Genomic DNA, 22,131 nt, shown 5'->3' with positions numbered 1-22,131 from the left:
GTCCAGGACAGCAGCAGCCAGAACTCTGTGCCATGTTTTGGGTAGCTGGGAGTAGGTGAAAGAACAAAATTCTGCTGCTGCTGGGATAAGTCTGACAGCTCTTACTTCCTGTTTCATCCTTTCTAGTTACAGATGTCTAATTTGTCAACTAAATAGCATTTTGGGAGAGATTTACTGGTTAAGGATGCAAGCTCTGTAGCACTTGGTGGACATGAAGCAATTCAAATCCCAGAACCAGACAGTTCTGATGTCAGCTGGTCACATGAGTATCCAGCAACTGTGGTTTAACTTTGGGAGGGAAAGAAGGAAAGTGAAACAAAGTCTATAAGAAGGGATAGTTATAGTTGCAAGGCTGAAAAAAAAAAAGGTTTCTTCAAGCACATACTGTCTGATAGTGCTTGTTTATTACCACATGTTCAGCTCTAATGGAAGCAATAGTTCAACATTTCTTGTTTAGCCCATTTTGACAGTATATTGAGTCATTTTAATACCTTTATTTATGTAGTATTACTAAAAGCATATAGGCAGTAAGAGTGTGTAGAAAATCACATCCTCCACATCCTGGAAATACTGATAAAGTTGTAACCTTGCCCAAATATATGAGAATCCTCAAATTGAATTCATCCATCACAGATAGTTTTTATCATAAGCAGAAGCTAAGGTGCGCTTCTTAGTGGCACTAACCATGTTGTGTGAAAAGGGGTTGCCAAAATATGTATTATGTACCAAGACATAAGCTGTTCTGGCAGAATGAATCTTGTTTGCATCATATGAATATATTATTAATAAACCCCATGTTAATACTTCTTAGCTCTGGCAGAAAGGGCTGCATGTTTGAAAAGCACCATCGTGTAGCATCATAACACTGCCGCAAATAGCATTTCATTAGCAAGGAAATTGCAAATATTTCTTGATTGAATTTAGTGTCAAAATTAAACATTACAGGAAAAACTGACAGATTAATTAGTTCTTAACAGGAGGGTTTACAAGTGAAGATTCCCACCCAAGCAAGTGTTTCTGTTTAGGAAGAGACTGCATGGAAAACTGACTTCATCTAGGAATTGCTGCTTGGTCATCACAGGTGCAAAAATCCCTCCTGTGTCTGTCCTCAGCTCTGCTAGCAGGATGAAAAAGAAGGAAATTCCCACAGCTAATAAATGACACATGACTATCAGATATCACACTTATTTTTTGTGCCTGTTTACAAATCTGTCAAGTAGATGCTTAAACATGCTTTTTAATCAAATAATCTTATTTCAAAGTCCTGTCTGCTGTTGGATGTTTTTGAAGTCTGATAGGCCCTGGGTACTGCTCTCTTGTCCAGGAGTTGTGTTAACACAACTAAGTTTTTATACCTGGAATGTCATGGTTAGGATCCCCAAGAATCTGTGGGGTATTCCAATACTACTCTCCACAGTCAGGTTTTTTGGAGAAGTCTCTCATTGTATTTTTTTCCCCGTGTATTTTTTAATGTGCTGGAAACCTACTGAGGATAATTAGCAAATAATCCTCTGAAAGATTATCTAATTAATGGGAAATTGGAGTCATGCAGCTTGACTCTAGAGATGAAAGCAACCTATGTGTCTGCATGCACAATGGCCCTGTGTTCTTTCATTAATGGATTTCAGGGATGTAAAGTGAGAGGTTGGGAAGGCTCTAAATCTTTTCATAATTAACCTGTAATCTACTAAAATAATGACAGAGAGCGTTACTTATAAGAATTTGTGTAATCTTAGCCAGTTTAAAGGAGATGTTAAACATGGCTGAAATTGCCAGTTTCTGTGGGGTTTACAGAATCAGGACTACTACTTGATACTTATTTATTGGTGACATTCATCAGGATCCTTTCTTTAATGTCTAATATGACTTAACTTATTTTCCACTCTCACCTTTTAAAGCAACACACCATCTCATGTGCCAGCAAATACTATGTTCATAAGTTTGCTATTTTCAATTATAATTAAAACTTAATCAGATGAAAAAAGATAATATCAAGATTCAAGATTTTATTAATTTGCTTAATAAAATTTTTATTCCAGTGATAATAACTGACATGCTCATAAATGAGAGTCCTGGGAGAGTAAATTTAAATCTGCTTTCCCACCAGCAGCTCCAGCCCTGCACGTGCCTTCTTTTGTAGTTTGTGGTGGGTACAGGTTTTCAGATGTAAATCAGATAATCCTCATTAGATGAAAACTGGGCATTTCAATACAGCTTTAGAATAACCCTTTGGCCTTTTCCCCTCAGTCCAAATCATATTATGGCACAGACAGAGATTGCCACACTATTCAAACAGTAGACAAGGGCTAAATCTGATGCAGAGTCACATCCTCTTTATTCCAGAAGGAGCAAGTGTTGATTGAACACATTTGCTGAACATCCCTTGAGCCATGCAGCTCTGCTTATAGTACTTGCCTTTGCTCTGGAGGGAACTGATTAACTCTATTTAAATGCTACATCAGCCAGGAAAAGTGAGCCTAAAAGAAAGGTGAGAAGATGAAATATCTATGTGCCTGTCTATAAATAAAATGCAGAGGTTGATTAAAGATGAGTCTGACCCTATTTAATGCATTTCCTTATAGGTCTTTAAAACACTGCTGTGTATTTGCCAGCAAAAATACCCTGCTTCCCAGTGTCATCTTATTCTGGAATATACGTATTTAAGTAATAAAAAATATACATGTGTGTTATAAGGGATTAGTAGAAACTCCATACTCTCTGCATGAAAAAAAGGGCACAGGATAGAGAGCTCACACAAGAAGCTGATTTCTGTTGTGGACCTTTGCAGTGGAAAACTACTGATTTTTTTTAAAGGACTGACTGTTCTTTTTTCTCTTTTTGTATTTGTTCTAAAATGTCTTTAATCGCGCAGAAAACTAGGAAGATGTCATTTATTTCTAGGTTTATCTCAAATATTTTTATGAATGTACAATTAAAAATAATGGAATCACTGTTGCAGGTTTACATGTACATGATAATAAGATTCTCAAGTGCAGAATACCCTCAGAGAAAGCATGTCATCATGTTTGTGTTTTGAAACTCAGCTAGAGACAGATGGGAGTGTTATTATCCTAAAAAATGTTAAATATTTATGATTAATACCCAAAAGAAATTAAAAATATAAAAACCTGTTAATTAAAAATCTCCACGAAATGTTCAATTAGAATATTGAAACATATGAAAAAAAATTAACTTACCTTAAGATTCTTAGTTGAAAATAAGTTATTGTGAAGGTCTCATTTTCTAACAGACCTGAATTTTTCAGAACAGAAAATTACTTAAAACCATCCTTTCAGCCATTGTACAAAGATTCCTGTGCTCAAGATACAGAACACCCTACTATACTGCTTTTCATAATAAAATATTAACATTTTTCTGGGTTGGGCTGCTGAAATTCTTCAATGTTCAGTGAATAGCAGCATGACTGATCTGTATAATATTTCTTCCTCTAATAAAACTAAGAGAAATACTGCCCCCATTTCACAAACAATAGCTGCATGGGATATATAAAAGATTTATGTTCATTTATACAATATTTAAACTAAGAGCACTTCCCAGCATGGGGAGATGTCAGTGTTGTCATGGCAACAGCTGAAGATGTGCCATAAATGGACAAAGCACAAGTCTTAGTCTTGCCCAAGCTGGAGCTAAAAGCTCGTCTATTGTTTTGACCCTCTTACCTAACAAGCCAAATTCTGCTTCTCCTCCTCTACTTTGACAACAGATATTGTGCGAGATGCAAAAAGAATAGCTGGCCTTGGATGGGTGGGTGGGTTTGAAGATGTTTTTCAGACCTGCATACAATTCCAGTTGCTTTCCCCCACTTGAAGTATTTTCTGCTGATGACACAAGGCTGGGACCTGAGAAAGGATCTACTGGTGATGGATGTTGACAAGTGTGATTGTTCTTCCTTGTCTGTGATGTTTTAGGCCAATTCTTCTTCTTCCATCCCGTGTTCCTACAAATGTAGCACATTGCCACATCTGCCAGCCCAGTTTGCTTTACTTTCCCTCCTCCCAGTGCGAGTGTATTTGAGCCTGTACAAGGAAAACACATGCAATGTGTTCAGCACTTTTCTGTGCTAAACTGGTCCTTTTCTTTAGTTGGAAGATGTATGAAAGTGACTGGTTTGCATTTGATTCAATGTGAATTGAGCTTAGTACTTCCTTGCATCTTCTGGAATTCTTAGTGACATGTAGGGGCTGAGGGAGTGGGTTTGGCCAATTGTTTTTGCTGTGTTTTTCATTACTTGAGCAGCTTTGGGGATGGTGCTTGTTCTGCAGTAGTACCAAAAAACAAAAAAAACCCCAACAACGCAAAACCAAAAGAAAAATAAGAATACAGGCTTGTGTAAGTCACGTTCTACTAATGTAGTTATGTGTCACAAGACTACATTGCAATAAAATATATAATAGAGAGGACCTGCATCTTTAAAGTAACATCAAGGTGTATAATTAATTGACCAAATTCTTTAGGAATTCATCTTCTCTGCAGGACTTGCAGTGCAGATATTTCTCTGTCTTTTAACACTTGTAACAATCTGTACAAATCTGTGTAATGACATTATATACGGTTTTCTTTGGTGCTGTTCCTAGATATTTTTATTTAGCCAACATTTCTGTCGACTTGTAAAATAAAAGGTAGTTACATATTGTTCTTCAATATGTTCTTCAAAGCTACATTGTGGTTTCTTTAAGAAAGAAAGGATATTTTCATTATCCTGACTGTAATAAACGTTTACATGGATTCTTAACTATTTCTTTTGAAGTTTAAAGATGAACCAATACCTTATTGATGTGCTTTATTTTGACAGTTATTTTTCCTATGGATCAGAACTTTGCCACAGAGTTAATCTTAAAAGGAACTCAAAATGTTCTTGATATGGAACTGTATAAGTTGAAAGTGGTGCTGAGAGGAAACAGATGCTGTACATCCATTTCAGGTCAGCTGCCAGACATGAATTTAAAAAAAATTTAACACCAGCAGATTTTTTGGCTTTTCTGAGAGCTTGTCTGAACATCACACGGTGTTAAAGGCCCAGCTATTCTAGTGTGACTAATGTCAGATCTAAATTTGCAAATAATCAAAGTGACTCTAAATGTTTAACCCTTTCTTAAGGTGTAAAAATCTGAATCTGTGTGTTGCTGAATGCGAATTCAGACTCCTGTTTAAATCTGACAAACTAATTGTATCAATAGATGGTGAAGACTGTGTATTTTAGATGGGTGGAACTGGAATATAAAGGGAAACTGGATTGGCATGTACAGCCAGTTTGAATTAATTTTAAATGTCTAATTTTACTGAGTATTTATAAAATTGTTGTGGTTTGTTTCATGTGCATATTCTTCTGGCTGTCTCAATGAACTTTTCTCTTAAGGACTTTCTGTGGTACCTGTCATGAAATTAATCATCTGCTCTGTGTTCAGCACTGCAGTTCCCAAATGCCAACACCTGTTTTTACAATTTCTTTCACAGTCGAATTTAAGAATTTATTGATTCCATTTGCATCAGTATAAAGCTGCAAACTCTCAATCCTGAATTTATTAAAGAACATCAAAGATATGGATCAAATAATCACTGTTGCTTGTTGTTTCATGACATAAAATAATAGCAGAAACAATTGAGAAAATCATTTGCATTGAGTAATGTACAGCATCAAAAAATCATTCATAATTTTCTTTAAACCCTCATATTTACTTAATAACTCCTGATAAGCATCTTTTATTACTTGATTGTATTTGCTCCTTGAGTAAATGCCTCATTTGCAACAAAAGCAGTGATTGTTTAGAAGTCATTACTCAGTTCTTAATGAAGTTACTCATTTTGAGCCCTGGTTTATCAGTTTGCACACCCCAAGTCATTGTCTGTTGAGACTCTGATATTGAAAATATTTCAAATTAAATTAGTGTTGATGAAAGTGTTCTATAAATGCATGTGAGTCACTCAGCATCAGATCTCTGTACAGAAGTCCCAGTCCTGGTCTAGGGCTGTATCACTGTGAGATGAGATGTGGGCCAGTCCAACCTTGGACAGTGTGGATGCAAGACATAATCATGGAGGGATGAGGTATCTGATCTAATAATGGGCAAGATTAATCAAAAACACAAGTACAAGTGAACACAGGTATTTCTTCTAGCCTGAAAATAGGAGAATATTAAAAGCCATGCCAGTGGACAAGTTCAGTCATAATTCCAATTGTAGGATTTGAAACCTGCTGATGTAGGTAAAAGAAAACATATCTCCTATAGAGAAATCAAGTAGGAATCAGCATTGGTTTTAATGTACAGCTGCCCAGGGAGCAGTCTGTCATTTTATTTCTGTTACACCCAATGACAAAAGCAAATTCCCAAGAAGTCCTTTATACAAAAGAGGGATACTTTTGTTATATATTCCTGGGAAGGCCATGCATGTGAAGAAAACAAATGAAAAAAAGTAAATAAATGGAGACTTTGAAATATGATTTAGGTTTTTGATCATTTCCTTGTCTGAATTATTGTGACTGAGATCAAACTATAGTGAGGGTTTTGATTACATCTATTTGGAACGTCTGTTGAAAGTTTATTGTCATTCCAAGAGGTAATTTGTATGCCAGACCTTTGGATAACACAGCTGGGAGAGTTGCACTCCAAGATCCCTCTTGGATACTTTGTCCAGGCTTGTGGCTGATAACTCAATGTATGGAGCAGTACTATAAGCCACAGCAAAGAAGGTGGGCTTGTAGTCTACCTGTGGCTGATCCTGAATCATGACTCTTCTTTTCTGTCATATATTTATAAAAAATGCAAAGGAGGCCAGAAATAAATAATGCTTTCTTTTGAAATGATGAGCCTATAAATATGTGTACACTATAAATATTGACTTCTATGTCATAAGAGCTTTCTGGTATCTAGGAGATTGCAAATCCATTTTACAAGCATTAGTAGGTCTAACTGTTTATACCATGTATGTTCAGAATGATCCCCTCCTTTCCTGTAGAAAGATACATCCCTTACTGCAGAAAACATTTCAGAATTGTTCTAAAGCCCTTTCAAGACTTTATGTGTGAACTGTGACTAATCTCATGGCTTCCATCTGGAGCAGCTGTGTCATTCCTACTTCCTACCCCAGAGGAGCCTCAGCTCTAGCTCTGAATTATTCTTTTCTCTCTGGCCTTTCCTTTCAATTTCTTTTTATACATTTTATTCTTAGACAGACAAAGTAGCGTACGGCAGGATATTTTTTCAGAGCTAGTATGCAAAAGGATATTATTAGGATACTTGAGAAGGTGTTACATATTCTCATTTGAAGAAAGGATATTATCTTTCCAGCATGTCAAAAATATTTGCAAAATAATGTTTTCAATTGTAAGTATTCTTTTATCCAGTACTATCATTGATCAAGTTATCTAAATAATTTCCATGGAAATCTTTAGACTTTTTTACCACACTCTCTTCATAATGGGAAATTTTAAATTTAGGCTGAGTCTTACAAACACAGTCAGTTCTATGAAGGCTAGATAATCAAGTAGTATAAATAAATAAGCATATCTGAGGAACATGGTGTAAATTTACACAGTCTGGACTCCTATCTTCTATGTATGCAATCAAGTTACCATGTGATATACTGTGAGGTGCATTTCTAGTACTCCACAACACACGGTAATTTTCTTTGCAAAGTTGATAAAGAAGTAACTTGTTCTTTCTGTTTTCCAAAAGGAAGCTACTTTTCTCATATGATATTATTTAATGTAATAATATTACTTTGAATGTTGCAATAATATCTACTGAATTGAGAGTTGGTCTGCTTGGGGGTAGAGGGAAATATTTGTTAGACTCTTCTATAACTTCACCACAAAAATATCTAATTTGTGTGCTTGGACACATTAACTTCAGATCATTTACATTAGTTTTACGCTGCTCATTTTGTCCTTGATTTTTCCCTCAAAGTGACTGAATGAACTTACTGCAGTGTCTTTTTTGTGGCTGCAGAGCAGACTTAGCATTGTCTTGTGGCTCTGACCACCACACAGCTACGGAGTAAGAGCAATACAGGGAACACAATCCAATAACTCGTAAACTTCAAAGGGTGTCTCACCTGTGAGGGAGGTCATTGAAAGCAGTGAATAGTCTCACATAACCAGAGCTGTAACTGAATAAGAAATACCTGGTTTGGCTTGGAAGGCTTTGTGGAAGGAACATGTTCTCTTCATCAGGCAGCAGGGAGGTGAAACCACCAGGGGCAGCGGCGTTTGCGTCATTGAGGGAATCGGGCTGGGGCTGTGTTGGTGCATCAGGCCAAGGAAGTTTAAAGCCTTTCCTCGCCAAGGAAGGAAAGCACTAATTCTGTCACAGTGGGAATAGTGAGCCAGACATCTCTGGTCAATCTGCAGTGCCACAGTAGTGTTACAATTCTCATCACAGAACCTACCACTGCTAGTAAGTTGATCTCAGGTTCAAGGATCAGGATTGTTGACTACAAATTCAGACCGCTGTATTTTTTTAACCACAAGTCCAGCATTCTGCTGTTAGTAATTCTAGGTTTCTGCTTTTTTAAACAAGCAACTATTCTCAATACGATTTACAGATGAAGAAAACCCCAACCCCCATCATTACTTATGTATGGAACCAGAGAATAGACATTGGCTGATTTGTAAAAGGAGATCAGTTGAAGAGCTAAGAATGATAAAATTGTATGTGTGCAGGTGTATGTGGGGGATGTTGGGTTTTTTTTGCTTTCAATAATCTGAAACAATGTTTTAAAAAAATATATTGTTGACAATAACAATTTTTAAAACTGTTGGTGTCATGATTGTAGGAGACATGTTAGCCCTTTCAAAGTCGGCTCCATTTTCAGAAGGGCTACTGCAGAAACCTTGAAAAACTGTATTTTCAGAGACTACGCTTGTAATTTCAGAAAAATTAAGCCAGGATATTTTAGATGAATCCATGGGTTGTTGGTATCTTCCACTGAAAAGTTATTTTGCGTGCAAGTCAAGGGCATGTCAACTCTGCTTTAAACATTCCCTATGTTCTGAAATGTAGAATTTTCTTCTTGGTTTTGAAGCCTGCATAACAGGAAAGAAAAGCAAAAAGAGCAAGAGCAGAAACCCTTTGTATGTTAAAAGAAAATGTGTATGCTTGACATAGAAGGTTTTATCCTGGGAATATACTTGTAAGATTTTTCAAGAGCTTGCTCCTTGGAGTAGTTGTGCATGGAACAGAAAAAAATTATTGATGTAGTTCGAGTTTTATTGATGTGATTACATGCTATAAATAGCAGTGTATGACTTTGTAATATCCCCCTGTCTTATCATCGCATTTATTTCTGATATTATCTGAACTATTTTCTGTCCAAATAAATTAAGCTCATCTCATAGAGAGAGGACTGCAAGTCTTGTGTTACTTTGATCAGAATTAGCAGTAGACGCATCAAGCCAATTACTCTAAAATTGGACAGATGCAAAGCAGTGTGGTATGTCAATCGTTAAGTGGTTTTTCTTTTGGCTTTACAGCTCTGCATCCATCAGGAAAACTGTTACATTCTTCCTGGTCTTTTGAATTGCTGGATAGGGTTTCCTGTTGCCTGTTGTCAAGACTGCACAACTGGAAGAAAACTACCAGAGTTTTAAAATGTTTTTGTTAGAAAATGTGCATTACCTGTTTGCAAGAGGGCTTATTCAGAATAATTGTATTTAAAAGCTGCTAACAGACCTTAATTAAAAAACACAGAACAAAGGAAATTTGTTATTAAGAGTCACATTTCATTTTAATTTTTGCCTAATGACTTCGAGCCCAGAGCTAACTTAATATATTGGATTTGCTCTTGAGTTGTACACCAAGCCTGACTGCAGTGCTGTTTTGTGTGTACAGTGTGTCTGTGGCATCCTTGCTATCAGAGCATCTCCACACTACACCATGGAGTAGGATTGATGACAGGCTGCTTTATTGCAGCCCTTGGCAATAGATTGTTAAGATTAACACGTTGTCTGAGGAAGAGATCTGTCTGAAGGGTCTGCAATTCCTTCCAGTTACACTTAATAGAGAACCATCACACATTGCTTCTCTCCCCAGAAGGTTTGTTTGTATTTCAGATAAAAAAGGTAACACAGAGGATTTCCTTTTTCATTTATCTTCCTGACTTTTGATTTATTTATGGGAATTATCTGTGTTCAGAACTTGACTGTTTAATTAAATTTGTATAAGAATGGTGAATTTTCATTGCTTGGTGATTTGTGTGAAAGGAACACTAACAAACCACTTCAAAATTTAAGATTTCTTTGCATTCTAGAAGCTGGATGAGAAATAAAGCAAGAATCTGCTATTTCTTAATTGTTGAGCTGAAATCAATAGATTTTATTTGTAGTTACCTGGACTATTTCACTGCTTTGTGCAAATAACATAATCTTCCTTAGCAGAGATAGGCAAGTCATTTAAATGTTACTTTGATCAGAACCCATGATGCAATATACAAAATAGGTGACAAAACCTGCCATTTGGTCCAACTGAATAAATAAGGTAACATTTTCAGTCATCTCTTGCTTTCCAGTTATGTGACTACAGAAATGAGTTTATAGTGTAACCATCTAGGTGATAAACTGCCACAAACTATCTGACAATATAGTAAATGCAAATAAATATTGAAAGGACAGTATTGAGGTAAAATTAAATTATGAAAATACTTGCTGACTCAGAACTACCGTCATTGTTTTGGCATTTTGTAGGTTTATTAGGAAAATGGGCCAGTAAAATTTGTTGGGTAAAACAGTTCTTCCAATTTACCCTCAGTTTCAAAATAAATATTACTTTATTCCAATATAATTCTTCCAGGTTTGAATTTTTGTCAAATACACCACATACAGGAATTCTTGAACATATTGGCCATTAGAGGTACTGCAAGTGCTTTTGAGTGTGGGAATGCCTCTGTGAGAGTTTTACAAGTTTAACATATTAAATGGCAGGAATTGAACTTCTACTTGTTGAAACAGAAGATTAAATGGAAGGATTTAAAGGGCTATGGAAGAGCTGTCTATCAGTATGTAGAGGTGTCCTTAGCATGACGTGCTCCATGCCCAGCACATTCTCTTCTGAGAACAGGCCCTCAGGCTCCTACACACTAAAACAGGTTGTGTCTACAGCTGGAGAAGCCTGATGAGGTGTCCTCTCCCACAGCCAGTTGAAGTATCTAAAAATTTTCACACCAAAAAGCAACTTTAAATTGGAATATTAGAATTTTGGTTTTTTCCAGATGTGTAGTTAAAACCAGGTCTTAAAGTTTTTCCACTAAGTCACTGAGATGTCTGGCATGGTATGCATTCCTAATCTCCCTTTGTAAAAGGGAAAATCTCTACTATTGTGTTATATTCTGGCAGCCTGCTTAATTGTATTTGGCAGCTTGGTTTTGTTCTGGAGCAGCTCACTGGCCATCTAATTAAACAGGGGGTAGTGTGATGCGTGTCTTGTCTCTGAAATTGATAGGGGTGATGAAAAAGGCTGTGAAGACAACTAATTATCTTTCGAAAACCAAAGCTTTTTAGTTCCAATCTTCCTTGGTTTTCATATTTCTAAGTTCATTAAAATGCTCAGAGAACAAACATTTTATATGAGGCAGAAATGTCCTGAGTGTGAATTTCTCCTGGTCTTGTGTTCACACACCTTGCTCCATTCTTTGCACATCCAGGAGAGCCATGCATAGAAAAATGAATATAAGCCTCGAGTTTTCTTTTTTCTTTTCCTCTGTCTTTTATTATGATAAGGAAGATCTGTTAATCTCTGCATCATTCCAGCCCTCTCCTCTGTTGCTCCTACTGATGACAGAGGGACTCAGCTGCATGGGGTAGATCCGCGTCAGATCATGATCTGTGACCTTCAGCTTCCAGATTATAGTGACCATTCCTTGTCCCAGGATCTGCTGAACAAGGGTCAGCTGTGGACGGGCTCCAACCAGGGTAGCAGTCTTAGATTTCTAAATCCCAAATGTATGTATGAAGAGAATTTATTCTATTTCTATTTATCCTCCTCACGAACAGCACTGCAAGACTTAACCACCTGTGAGTTAAGGGAGGAACCAGATAAAAATATCAAGGAAAGTGCCAAGAAAATACTTTCTTTTACCTTCATAAGAAAACAGAACACAGATAAAAGGTTATGCTAGAAATGTAGGTGTTTTTTTTTTAAAGTATCAGCCTGTATTATCTTCTCATGTACCTGAGTTTCAATGTCATTTTAAATAACTCTTTCTCATAATTATTTTGAGTTCTTCATTATTTGGTGTCCAACTGACAGTTTTATATGGACTCATTTTGCTCTGTTCCAAATTCAGAACTTTCAAAGTGATCTAAAATGAAGGATGTTTAAAATAGTCCCCTTTGTATTCATGACTCTCACTGAATTTCTTGTTCTAGAGGTTTCAGCAGGACAAAAATGAGCTTGTAATGACCCATCAATGGGGGTGCACCCGTCACATCAGTTTTAATAATTATAAATACATTATACTAGTGCAACTTAAAGGGCAATACCAAATTATTTTCAATATGAATGTTTTTTTCAGCACTTGATACACTTCTGAACAACTGCTATAATTCTCTATAAAAGGAAGTCTGCTTTGATTTTCAGAAGTCTGTTCAAATACTTTTAGTATAAAAATAGCCTCTCACAACTGTTAAGCTGTGAGAATGCCATAAAGATCCCACAGATCGTTTCTAATTGGGTTACCATTTTCCACAGTTAAAGTTTGCAGTTTAAAAGTTAAAGCAGGGATTTGAGAATGTGAAGTATCATAAAAGGCAGATCACAATGCTGAACAGTTCGTTCAAATAGATGAGGTATTCCTGGTACCTGCTGTCAGTCTTTGCAGAGTCACTACATCCTTCCATACAGTAAAATGGTTTTCTCTTTTTATAATGTCCTGAACTGTGGAAGTACTTTAATCCCATTTTATAGATAAGAATCCTAGAAAAGGGAATGTTTAAGGGTTTGGCAGTGTGATGTGTGAGACTGTGCCAAACACTTGGACCTACCTGCCTTTCCACACAGTTATGCTCTCTCTTCAGAGTTCAGTTCTTCAGTTCTTCAGTTCCTTCAAATATGTCCTGTGATCCCTGATCCAGTTCTGTTTCCTTACCTGTGAAATAGAAAGACTACTGTAGTTCTTGGGGTTGGGTTTTTTTTTCAGGTAACTGTTAACATAATAGTTGCATGTCTATAATGACCTCAAAAGCAATAACTTTCTCCCCACAACAACTGAATGAAAAAGTTAAAATCCATAAAGTAAAATAGACTATAATTTATTTGGAAAACTTTTCATGGTAAGTAAAAACTTTAGTGATTATATTCTTCATCTGTTGAGCTGATTAAAATTTACTGAAATTCTTGGGAAAAAAGACCTTTGATCAAAAATTTGTATATTGAAATCACATGAAACTCCAGCAAAAATATTATCATCTGGTAGGTTTCTATTTGTTTGTAAGTTGAAAATTCATCTGTATTGTATTGTGGATAGCAGACACTAAGGAAGAGGTCTTATGTGCCATAAGGCACATAATGTGCCATAATGTGCCATAAGGCCTGTGGTTTGAATCCTTGCAGCATGCTCTTAGATGTACTTTGAAATGGGACTTAATTTTTTATTAGCAGCATTTATGATTTGTTTTAATGCTCTTGATTTCTGACATACCACAACTTGCTCACAGTAAAGTCAAGTTTGAAATAGTGGCATAAAAATAAGGAACAAAAAAAATCTACAACGAAAAACCCAACCCAAACCCAACCAACCAAAAAAACCAACCAACCAACCAACAAAACCCTCCAAAACCCCCAAAAAAACCCACCAACAAAACCCACCAAAAAACTGCCCACCCTGAATCTGGAGCTTTGGCATTTGAACTTTTCTGATCTATTTCTTCTAGTCTAAATTTGGCAAATTCAAGTTGAGCATCTTTTTAAAGGGAAACCGCTTGGCTTCTTTACAGTAATGGAGACAAATAACCTTGTCAGGGGTAGGGGATGCAATTCTCACTGGTTATGTTCTTTTAAATGTGCTTTGATTCTAAATAAAAGCTAATTAACAATATTTTTTTTCCTTATAGAGACCAATACATGGCATAATACATAGCACAACCAGTGATATTTATATATTTATTGTTGGTTGTGCTGCAGTTAACATGAATCCTTTTTAGGTAAATTCTATGTTAATACATCTGAGCTTTTCAACACTGTCTTTAATTATCCTTTTGAAAGGATCTCTCCATTTTTCTAATGTGACCACAGGACAGGAGCTTACCAGAACCTGACAATAACAACAATATTTCAGCTCTTTTATTAACAATTCAAAACCTCCAATGACTGGTAATAGTGCTTTGCCTGTGTCCAAGCTGTTCCAGGTTTGGGGAATACATGTATAAAATATGAGTTTGTTGAATCTCTGTGAAACTGCCAGAAACCTTTTTAGGTCAGATAAAGGTCTTCACCTCAGTCTTCTGGCTTATTCTGTTAATTTTTTTTAAATCAACTGCTCAAACTCCCAAGAATAATTTTGTTTTGTGCTGAGTAGAAGCTGAATGCTTCTTTTGCCTCCAGTCAGTAAGACACAAAAAATGGGAGAAATTTTGCCTTTGGGGAGTCTTCCAGGTCATTAAATCTGGATAGCCTTTGTTTGGATACTGCAAGTTACAAATCTTGGCCACAGGGCTTCAGAAGCAGCTGTTAAATGTGTCAGATATCACTCAACATTTCTGGTAATTTATGGCTTTTTTAGCCAAGGTACCACTCATTCCTTGTCCCTGTTCAGGGACAACTTGCCTCCTTTGCTTTTGGAAGATGGTTTCAGGCTTGTGGACTGCAGGTATAAGCTGAAAAAATTCCCTGGTAAATGTGCAGTCACAGGCATTTGCAATATTCTAGGCCATTTCAGTTGCTCTATTTGGAGTTGGGACATCAATAATACATAGTTTCATTAAAAGACAATGTGCTCTAATGTCATTGCAGTGAGTTATTTTGGGTGATTTAAGTGACCCCATTTGAAATACAACAGATTAAAGTATGCACCTGTATGTTCAATTGCAGAAGGTTTGCACCATGTACCTAGAAGGAAAATTGGAAGTTTCTTACAGCCCTTCAAGTTTTATTATTTCTATTCTTAAATGCCAATGTATGCATTCAGTATGCTGATAAAGCTCAGTTGGAGCTGTAACATATTGGCCTTCTTTTAGTTCCTGCCCCCTGGAAAGCCAAAACTAAACAAAAACGTCAAGTCCTCCTTTTCTCTGATTTATTTGTGTTCTTCTTTTGAGATGATCCTGTTTGAAAACAGAAGGTTGGCACCTGAGAGAGGAAGCACAGCAGAGTGTGAAGCAGTAGGATGCCAGACAGGAGGGATCCTGCTCTCTCCCAGCCCTGCACAGCGCTTGCACGTGCTGGAATATTGTCCCTGCATGGGATTTTGAGCAGGCCTGGAAATTGCTGTTAACTCTGCCTTATAGGACTTGCCTCATTTCTGGCTTTACAAACAGCTTTGCTTAAATAACTGGTTTCTGGTGTTCATCTCTACCTGTGCTGGAAAGGGTGACATACAAAATTGATGGCTTTAGTATAGTTGGCTGGCCATTTATTAGTGTTCTACTCACTGAAGAGTGGCAGTGAAAGCTTGCTGTACATAGAAGGTATTTCAGCAGCTGTTAAAAGAGATCCCAGGCATTATTTTTTTTCTGAAATCAGGAGCAGATTTACTGTCAGTGTCTACGTGTCTCCATCATTCAGTAGTTTTATGCTCAGGTTTTTTTATATTACAGGTATGCTCTTGAGGACTGTTTACTGAGTGTTGTAGACAAAGCTGGTTCACTCTGTTCTCCACATGGGTAATGTTTTCATGATTTGAAAAGTTATACCTTGGTTTTTGTAAGTTTTTTCTATGTTTTTTTGTTGTTGTTTTAAATTTTTTTTTTTATTTCAAAGTTCAGGATTTTGCAGCCCTGCCAGTTTGCCCAGTGTAGCTCATTTGTGGGACATGCCAGTGGAGGCCTGGCTGCTCTTTTGGTAGTAAATGAGCAAATCAAACAGAAGTGAACCTTGAGATAAGTAAACTTTAGGACTGGACTGCTTTGCTGTTCTTTGAGATTGCTGCTATTGGTGAGCACCATGGTGTAGTGAATATTCAGTTTCAGAAAACCACATCCATGCTGCCTGCATTAAAGCCCATGTTGTGAGCATTTAACCTCGAAATGGAAATCTTCTGATATTTTTCAGTGAGGCAAAGATGAACCCACAAGACAAATATAAACAAAAACATGTAAATAAAGGGGATTAAGGGAAAATGGACATCTCTTTGCGAGAACCACAAAAAAATCAGTTTTAAAAAAATTCTGAAACTGAAACATTGAAAAATGAATGACTTAATATAGAAAATCCTGAACTCAGAGATTACAATAACAATAAAAATAACAATATTTTTTTTCTAACTTGTCAGCAAACTGGAAAGAACTGTGTGGATTAAAGGAAAACCTTTGCACAAAGTCCTGAAACTCTACTGCTTCTGTAGTAAGAAATGAGGAAAATCTTCAACTGATATACACTGTTGTAGTTCACTGAAGCCAATGAAGTTATGGAAGTTTGCAGCTGCTAAAGGTTTGACCATTGCAGCAGACGAAAACAAACAACCAAAACAATTTGGCATGATAGATAAGGAAAGAAAAATATTCTTGGAAAGCTTTAAAACTTCCTATACCAAAATTTGTTACCTCACTGAATCTGCAAAAATTTTTAGGATGCCTTGAGGATTTTTTTTGTTATGGAAGAAGCAAAGTATATTGTTATTAAGCAGTAGAGTCATTTATGTCAAGGATCTCAGACTTTAAAAAAAAAAAAAAAGGAAAAAGTAAAACTGTTTAATAGTTTTGGTGGGATTGTACTTTCTGTTTGAAGGAAGAGAATAATAAATCCTAGGTTCCTTAGCTTTGTTACTTTTGTACACATATATAATCCAGAAATTCCAGCCCTGCTTGTAGTCCAGGCGACAGTAGAGAGACTGGAAGATACAGGTCCTGCTCTGAAGTGTGTAGAATTTGTACAGAAAACAAATTCAGAAATTAAAACCCACAAGGCTCGAGAAGAGTGGGTTCTTGACCTCATAGTCATGGCCCAGGCAGAAGCAGAGCTGAGGACGTGATGTCTGGCTCTTTAGAGTCTTGTGCGCTGAGTTCCCACTGGCTCTTCCCGAAGGATTGAAGTCTCCTGGTACTCCCCTGCAGTTCATTCTGCACAGCGTTGCTATGACACCTTTCAGGCAGGTGGAAAATGAATCCTCTTAGGGACTTCTTTACAATCTGGTCATAAATTCTAATGAGATGAAGATCCAGGTTTGATATACATTATATTTAAGTTTCCACTTGGTGAATACACACATAATGGTCTGATGGGGCTGCACAGAAATAAGGGTCTTTACCATGTTGAAGCAATTATAAACTAGGAAAATGAGCTGAAGATTTTGTATAGGTAGGGTTAGTACAGTTTTGCCAAGTGACTTCGGGGTAGAAATATGGATCCAGGAACATGACACTGATGGATAGCTCTGGATCTCCCCATGTAGATTAGATATCTGGCAGACTTGTGTCTGAGATGTTGGATGTGGGGCAGCCATTTGTAACTGCTGTGCTGATTGCAGAAATCCTCAAATTTTGCTCTACTAGAATTTTGAAGAAGGGAGAAGGTACCTGGGAAAAGGTATCTGTGCCTGTTGGTCCTGGTCTGTAGCATTTTTTACAAGTATTAACAGTATCACACGTCTGTTCTTTGCCTTAAGTTGTTGTGAGGGTTTTTTAGAAAATACCACTTGTTTGGTTTTCTCTGCTTGGAATGGATTTATTTCGAAATATTTATTGTAATGTTTGTTTTTGATGTTTTACCAACAGTAGACAATGAAAACAGACTGGATTTCAGTTTCACTTCTAATTCAGCACAACTTCTAGTTCCTTTTGCTCATGACTCTGTACAACCTTCAAGATATGCGTGGTTATATATATAGAGATAAACCCAATATTTTCATCAGTGTTCAAACTGCCTGTCTGACTTCTGCTGAGTGCAGGTCATATGCTTTTGAAGCCATGGTATTTTATTTGCTGACATCCAAGAGTGTCTTTCAAAAAAACTAATTTCAAAGCAGACGTGACGGAGTGATTGTCCCATCTAGAGGGGCTTCTTAAAAATAGTTTTCTCCTTTCTAAGTATGTAAGAGGAGAATTCCATGACCGGTGGAAGAGCTGTTTGTATGTACCATCTCTCATTTGTAGTCAGACTCATCCCACAGGTGAGACAACTGGAGACAGTTAATTTTCTGTCCTGTCTGTTGCCTCCTACATTTGTGCAAAAAGGTGCCAGGGTGCTCTCCCAATGCAGAGAAGCAAATGAGAGGCCTGCAAGGTCCTGTCTTTCCAGAAACACATTTTAGAAGGATTAAACCTGACAAAGGATGGTGGGAGATTAGATGACTGAAGAGTTAAATTGGAACTATTTTGTTGGGTTAGGGCGCTAGTTACATGATTTTTCTGAGGCCCACGAAGTGAATAAAACCATTATTTTGTTGAGGGTAGAATGTGTGCGAAATGGGGTATTTTTCTTTATTTGGAATCACTTTGTAAGGGGTGAAGGAATTACATCAAAATCTGACCAATTTGTTGGCAGACTTCACAAACTGCTATTGCTGTGCAGGTGGAGGCATTGGTAGATTTGTGGCTTACTGTGCTGGCTCTATTTTTAGTTTCCGATTGCTTGCAAGTTCTGTTTACAAATGTCAGGAAAATGCATTAGGATTATCTGCTTTATTGTAGAGGTAATAAAATGTTGTCCAATTTAGCCAATAAACCAGCTAAAAGCAGGGTCCTGCTGTCATGGCAGTGGAGCTGCTAAATGTACACAGTGGCCTCACAGGATTTTTCAGCTGCCTGCTCTGTTCTTTCCTCATTACTTGTTTCCCACCATTGTACTGATTCAATAGGGAGATTAGGAATCTTTGGGGTTTTTCTTACAGCATGTGCTTCTCTGGGAATAGCTGTAAATGCATATTGAGAAGAAAGAAGGGGAGAGATGAGCCAAAGCTGTATGGACCATCCCTGCAGAGCCACAAATTGCTCCTGGAAGTCAGCAAGGATACTGGATTCATAAGGACCATGGATTATTCCTTTGCCCAGGGACCTCAAATCTTTGGCTGCCAAGAAGTACTTCCCTAGAAGTCCTTTCAGCTTCAGTGGCTGCAGTGGGAGTCAGTCATTCTTAGCGTGGTCAGTCTGTGGCAACCTGTCTTGGCTGATACCCTATAAGCCAATATTGCAGATGTTTTCACTGCCATAGAGCCTGGATCCATGGACAAACATCCCATTTAACCTGGGGTGACTTACTGGTGAGCTTTGTGACTGTACTTGCCAGCTAGAAGTGTTAATGTGCTGAAGTCAGGGCTGAAGGTGCTTCAATGTTGTTATTTGACTCTGAAAGAAAAAAAAATGGGTTGTTTATGTAAATAAATAATATAAAAAAAATCTTTCCAGTCATTAAATTAATGGCCATTGCTACCTTTATTATGGCCTTTTACCACTACAAGTTAGCGTTGTAGGGTGCCAGTCTGAGCTGTAGTCACTAGTTAGCAAAAAGGTTGATCAGACTTGTGACACTGTTAGTTAATACTTGTTTTTCATTAATGTTTTGGAAAGCTCAGGTCAAACAGATTGTGTCTTTGTGCTGGGGTAGAATACATAAAATAAAGACAGTTCTCATGCTAAGGACCTTGTGTTTTAAATGCAACAAATATGTCCCCTAAAGCATACATAAGGTGTAGCTCTCTGTATGCAGTTCATCACCCAGAGAAATTACAAATTCATTTTTAAAGGAGCCATAAAGTTTGCTTGTTTTAAGGTAGGATCTGAGTTAGGAAAGAAACTGGCAATTTAGTGAAAACTGAGGAGTTATTCTACTACAGGGGCAGGCTAGAAATAGAAGTAGGAGTAAAAGTGTTGCTTTGAACTGCATCATATGCAAGCAGTAATGACAGGAACATTGCAAGTTTGTATGTACCTGTGAATGCCCTTTTTTTTTAAATGCAAGTTCTGCAGTTTTTGAAATCATGCCTCTAAGGAGGCAGACAGGGAAAATTTGATAGGTAATATATTATTATGCAGTGAAGTGTTGAAATTTGCAGATGGATCACTTCAAGCTCTTGCCTGGCAAGTCTGACCAAGAAATATAGCTTCTTTTTTTACCTAGGAGATGAAGTGTGGGACATTATGATTTAAAAATGAGAGGGAGACGTAAATCTACACTAACTGTTTCAGTAGTCTTCAACTTTGAGAAAACCGGAATCTGGAAAAGAACTTGATGACTTTTCTTTTTGGTTTGGCCAACTGTAATGACAAAGTCCAAATATTTGTGACACGTGGCATAGTCGTGGCCACAGCTAGGTCTTAGATCCATAACAAAAGGATTATTTTTCCCAAGATTTTATTTTCTGTTTATCCAGATAAGTGCCACAGAACTGCAACTTGCTGCTACTGAAAAGAACAGCCAAATCATAGCATCTCTGTTCTGCCAAGCTGTTCTAATGAATACTGGAATACTGAAAATCAGATATTGTGTTTGTCAGCCTAAGATTTACAAAGTCACTGATGAGTCGTTTTGAGTCTGTTCTGTGGGTTTGTTTGTTTTTTTTTTTCTTAGTAAGTTAGCTGATATTTGTTCATAAAAAAGAAGTAAAATCAATCCTTTTAGGCTTTATTTCAGACTCTCTGAATATTGGAACTAGAGTGCTGTGAGTTTTCTTCAGGGAGCACAGGTTCAGGTAGTCCTTCTATAAAACACAGCAAGAAGCTGGAGCTGCTCAGTGTTTGAGAGCTTGACATAGCCAGGCTGTCAGCCTGGGAGAGGTGCAGTTTGATGAAGTCCCAGGTGATGGCCTCTTACCTTGCTGCCTCCTTCTTCCCTGGTATTCCCCTGGGCTCCAGAAGTATTTTTCTTGCACAGCATCTCCTAGAATTGGAAAGTGTGAGGGGATGGAATTAGGATGCATGGAGTAAAATTATAAAAATAGTATTTTTTTCCTAGATGTTAGACCATTTTTAGAGTCTTGTTTATTTTTTAGAGGTAGTATTCAGTCAAAATCAGATCTGGTCAATTTTCCTACTAATGCTTTTTTCTTTGGAAATCACTGATTTGATGGGATTTGAAGCATTTCCTGGGGCTGTGTGAATTGCCCTTAGGCTTTTTGTCAAAAAGATGGCACTCAAGAAGTCTCCATGGACCTGCATAGTTTTCTGTCACCCAGTTCAGGGAACCTGAAGCTCCTGACTGGAGCAAGGAGCACCTTGAGACATGTACAGTTTTCTGAGAGCTTGAAACTGTAGTTCCAAAATGTTTTTACTCCAGTCTGCATCTAAAACACAGTATGTTTCATAAAAATATCTGAATGCTATTCTAAGATCTGCTGCATTACAGTTTTGCAAGAAAGAAAAGCATCCTTCAAGTGACCTGACCATTTTCTGCAGCACAAGGCCTTTTTTGTAGACATTTTGAACTGTTGGTCAGGTTGTTCTAGTGGGAACTGGGTGAAACTAAGCCTATGTGTTGAAACAAGTTTGGTAGATCTTGAATGAGTGAAGAAGAAAGGATACAAAAAAAATTTAAAGTGATTCTAAATAATGTTTTTTTCCTTCAGCTGTCTCCGTAATGAGATACAGTGCATCCTCCTTTGGATTTGCTGTAAGTAGAAGACACATTTAAATATTCTCTATCCTTTTTTTTTTTTTATGGGCTTTCCCTAAACATGAAATACTGTATTTTTTCTTATGGTAATTTCATGGCAAGTTGTGCAAAGTCAACAATGGATTAGGAAAAGTATTGTTGAAGTCAAACTTTGGGAAGGATGGCAAAGATGTTTGCATTATACTTTTTCAGTTTCTGCCCACTAAGTCTTATATTGGAGTTAATATCAGTGCTTGTATCTCATCATTGATAGATATTGTCCACCAGATATTGTTTTCTTCTACAAAATCTCTCGCTTTTTTGTTGAACTTGAGCCAAATTCCAAAGTTCCCTTATGAATTTTATGTTACCCTGTTCCAATTGAAGTCTATGGTAAGACTGCTATTGACTTTGGAATGACAGCTTTCCTCTCTAGTCCTTG

General features: G+C 37.1%; 1 protein-coding gene across 1 annotated transcript in view; it reads left to right on the top strand.

The window, feature by feature from the left end:
* TMEM163 (transmembrane protein 163) overlaps window positions 1-22,131 on the top strand; it is a 93,722-nt gene that overhangs the window by 33,978 nt on the left and 37,613 nt on the right. Inside the window, exon 3 of the mRNA XM_032692869.1 lies at window positions 21,664-21,707. Within this exon, the coding sequence (XP_032548760.1) occupies window positions 21,664-21,707 (44 nt within the window). The remainder of the gene's footprint in view (window positions 1-21,663; window positions 21,708-22,131) is intronic.

This window comes from Chiroxiphia lanceolata, chromosome 7 (genome assembly GCF_009829145.1).
Source record: "Chiroxiphia lanceolata isolate bChiLan1 chromosome 7, bChiLan1.pri, whole genome shotgun sequence".
In the NCBI taxonomy this organism is placed as follows: domain Eukaryota; kingdom Metazoa; phylum Chordata; class Aves; order Passeriformes; family Pipridae; genus Chiroxiphia; species Chiroxiphia lanceolata.
The sequence above is the reverse complement of the archived record's forward strand: the minus strand, read 5'-3'. Positions and strand labels throughout refer to the sequence as shown.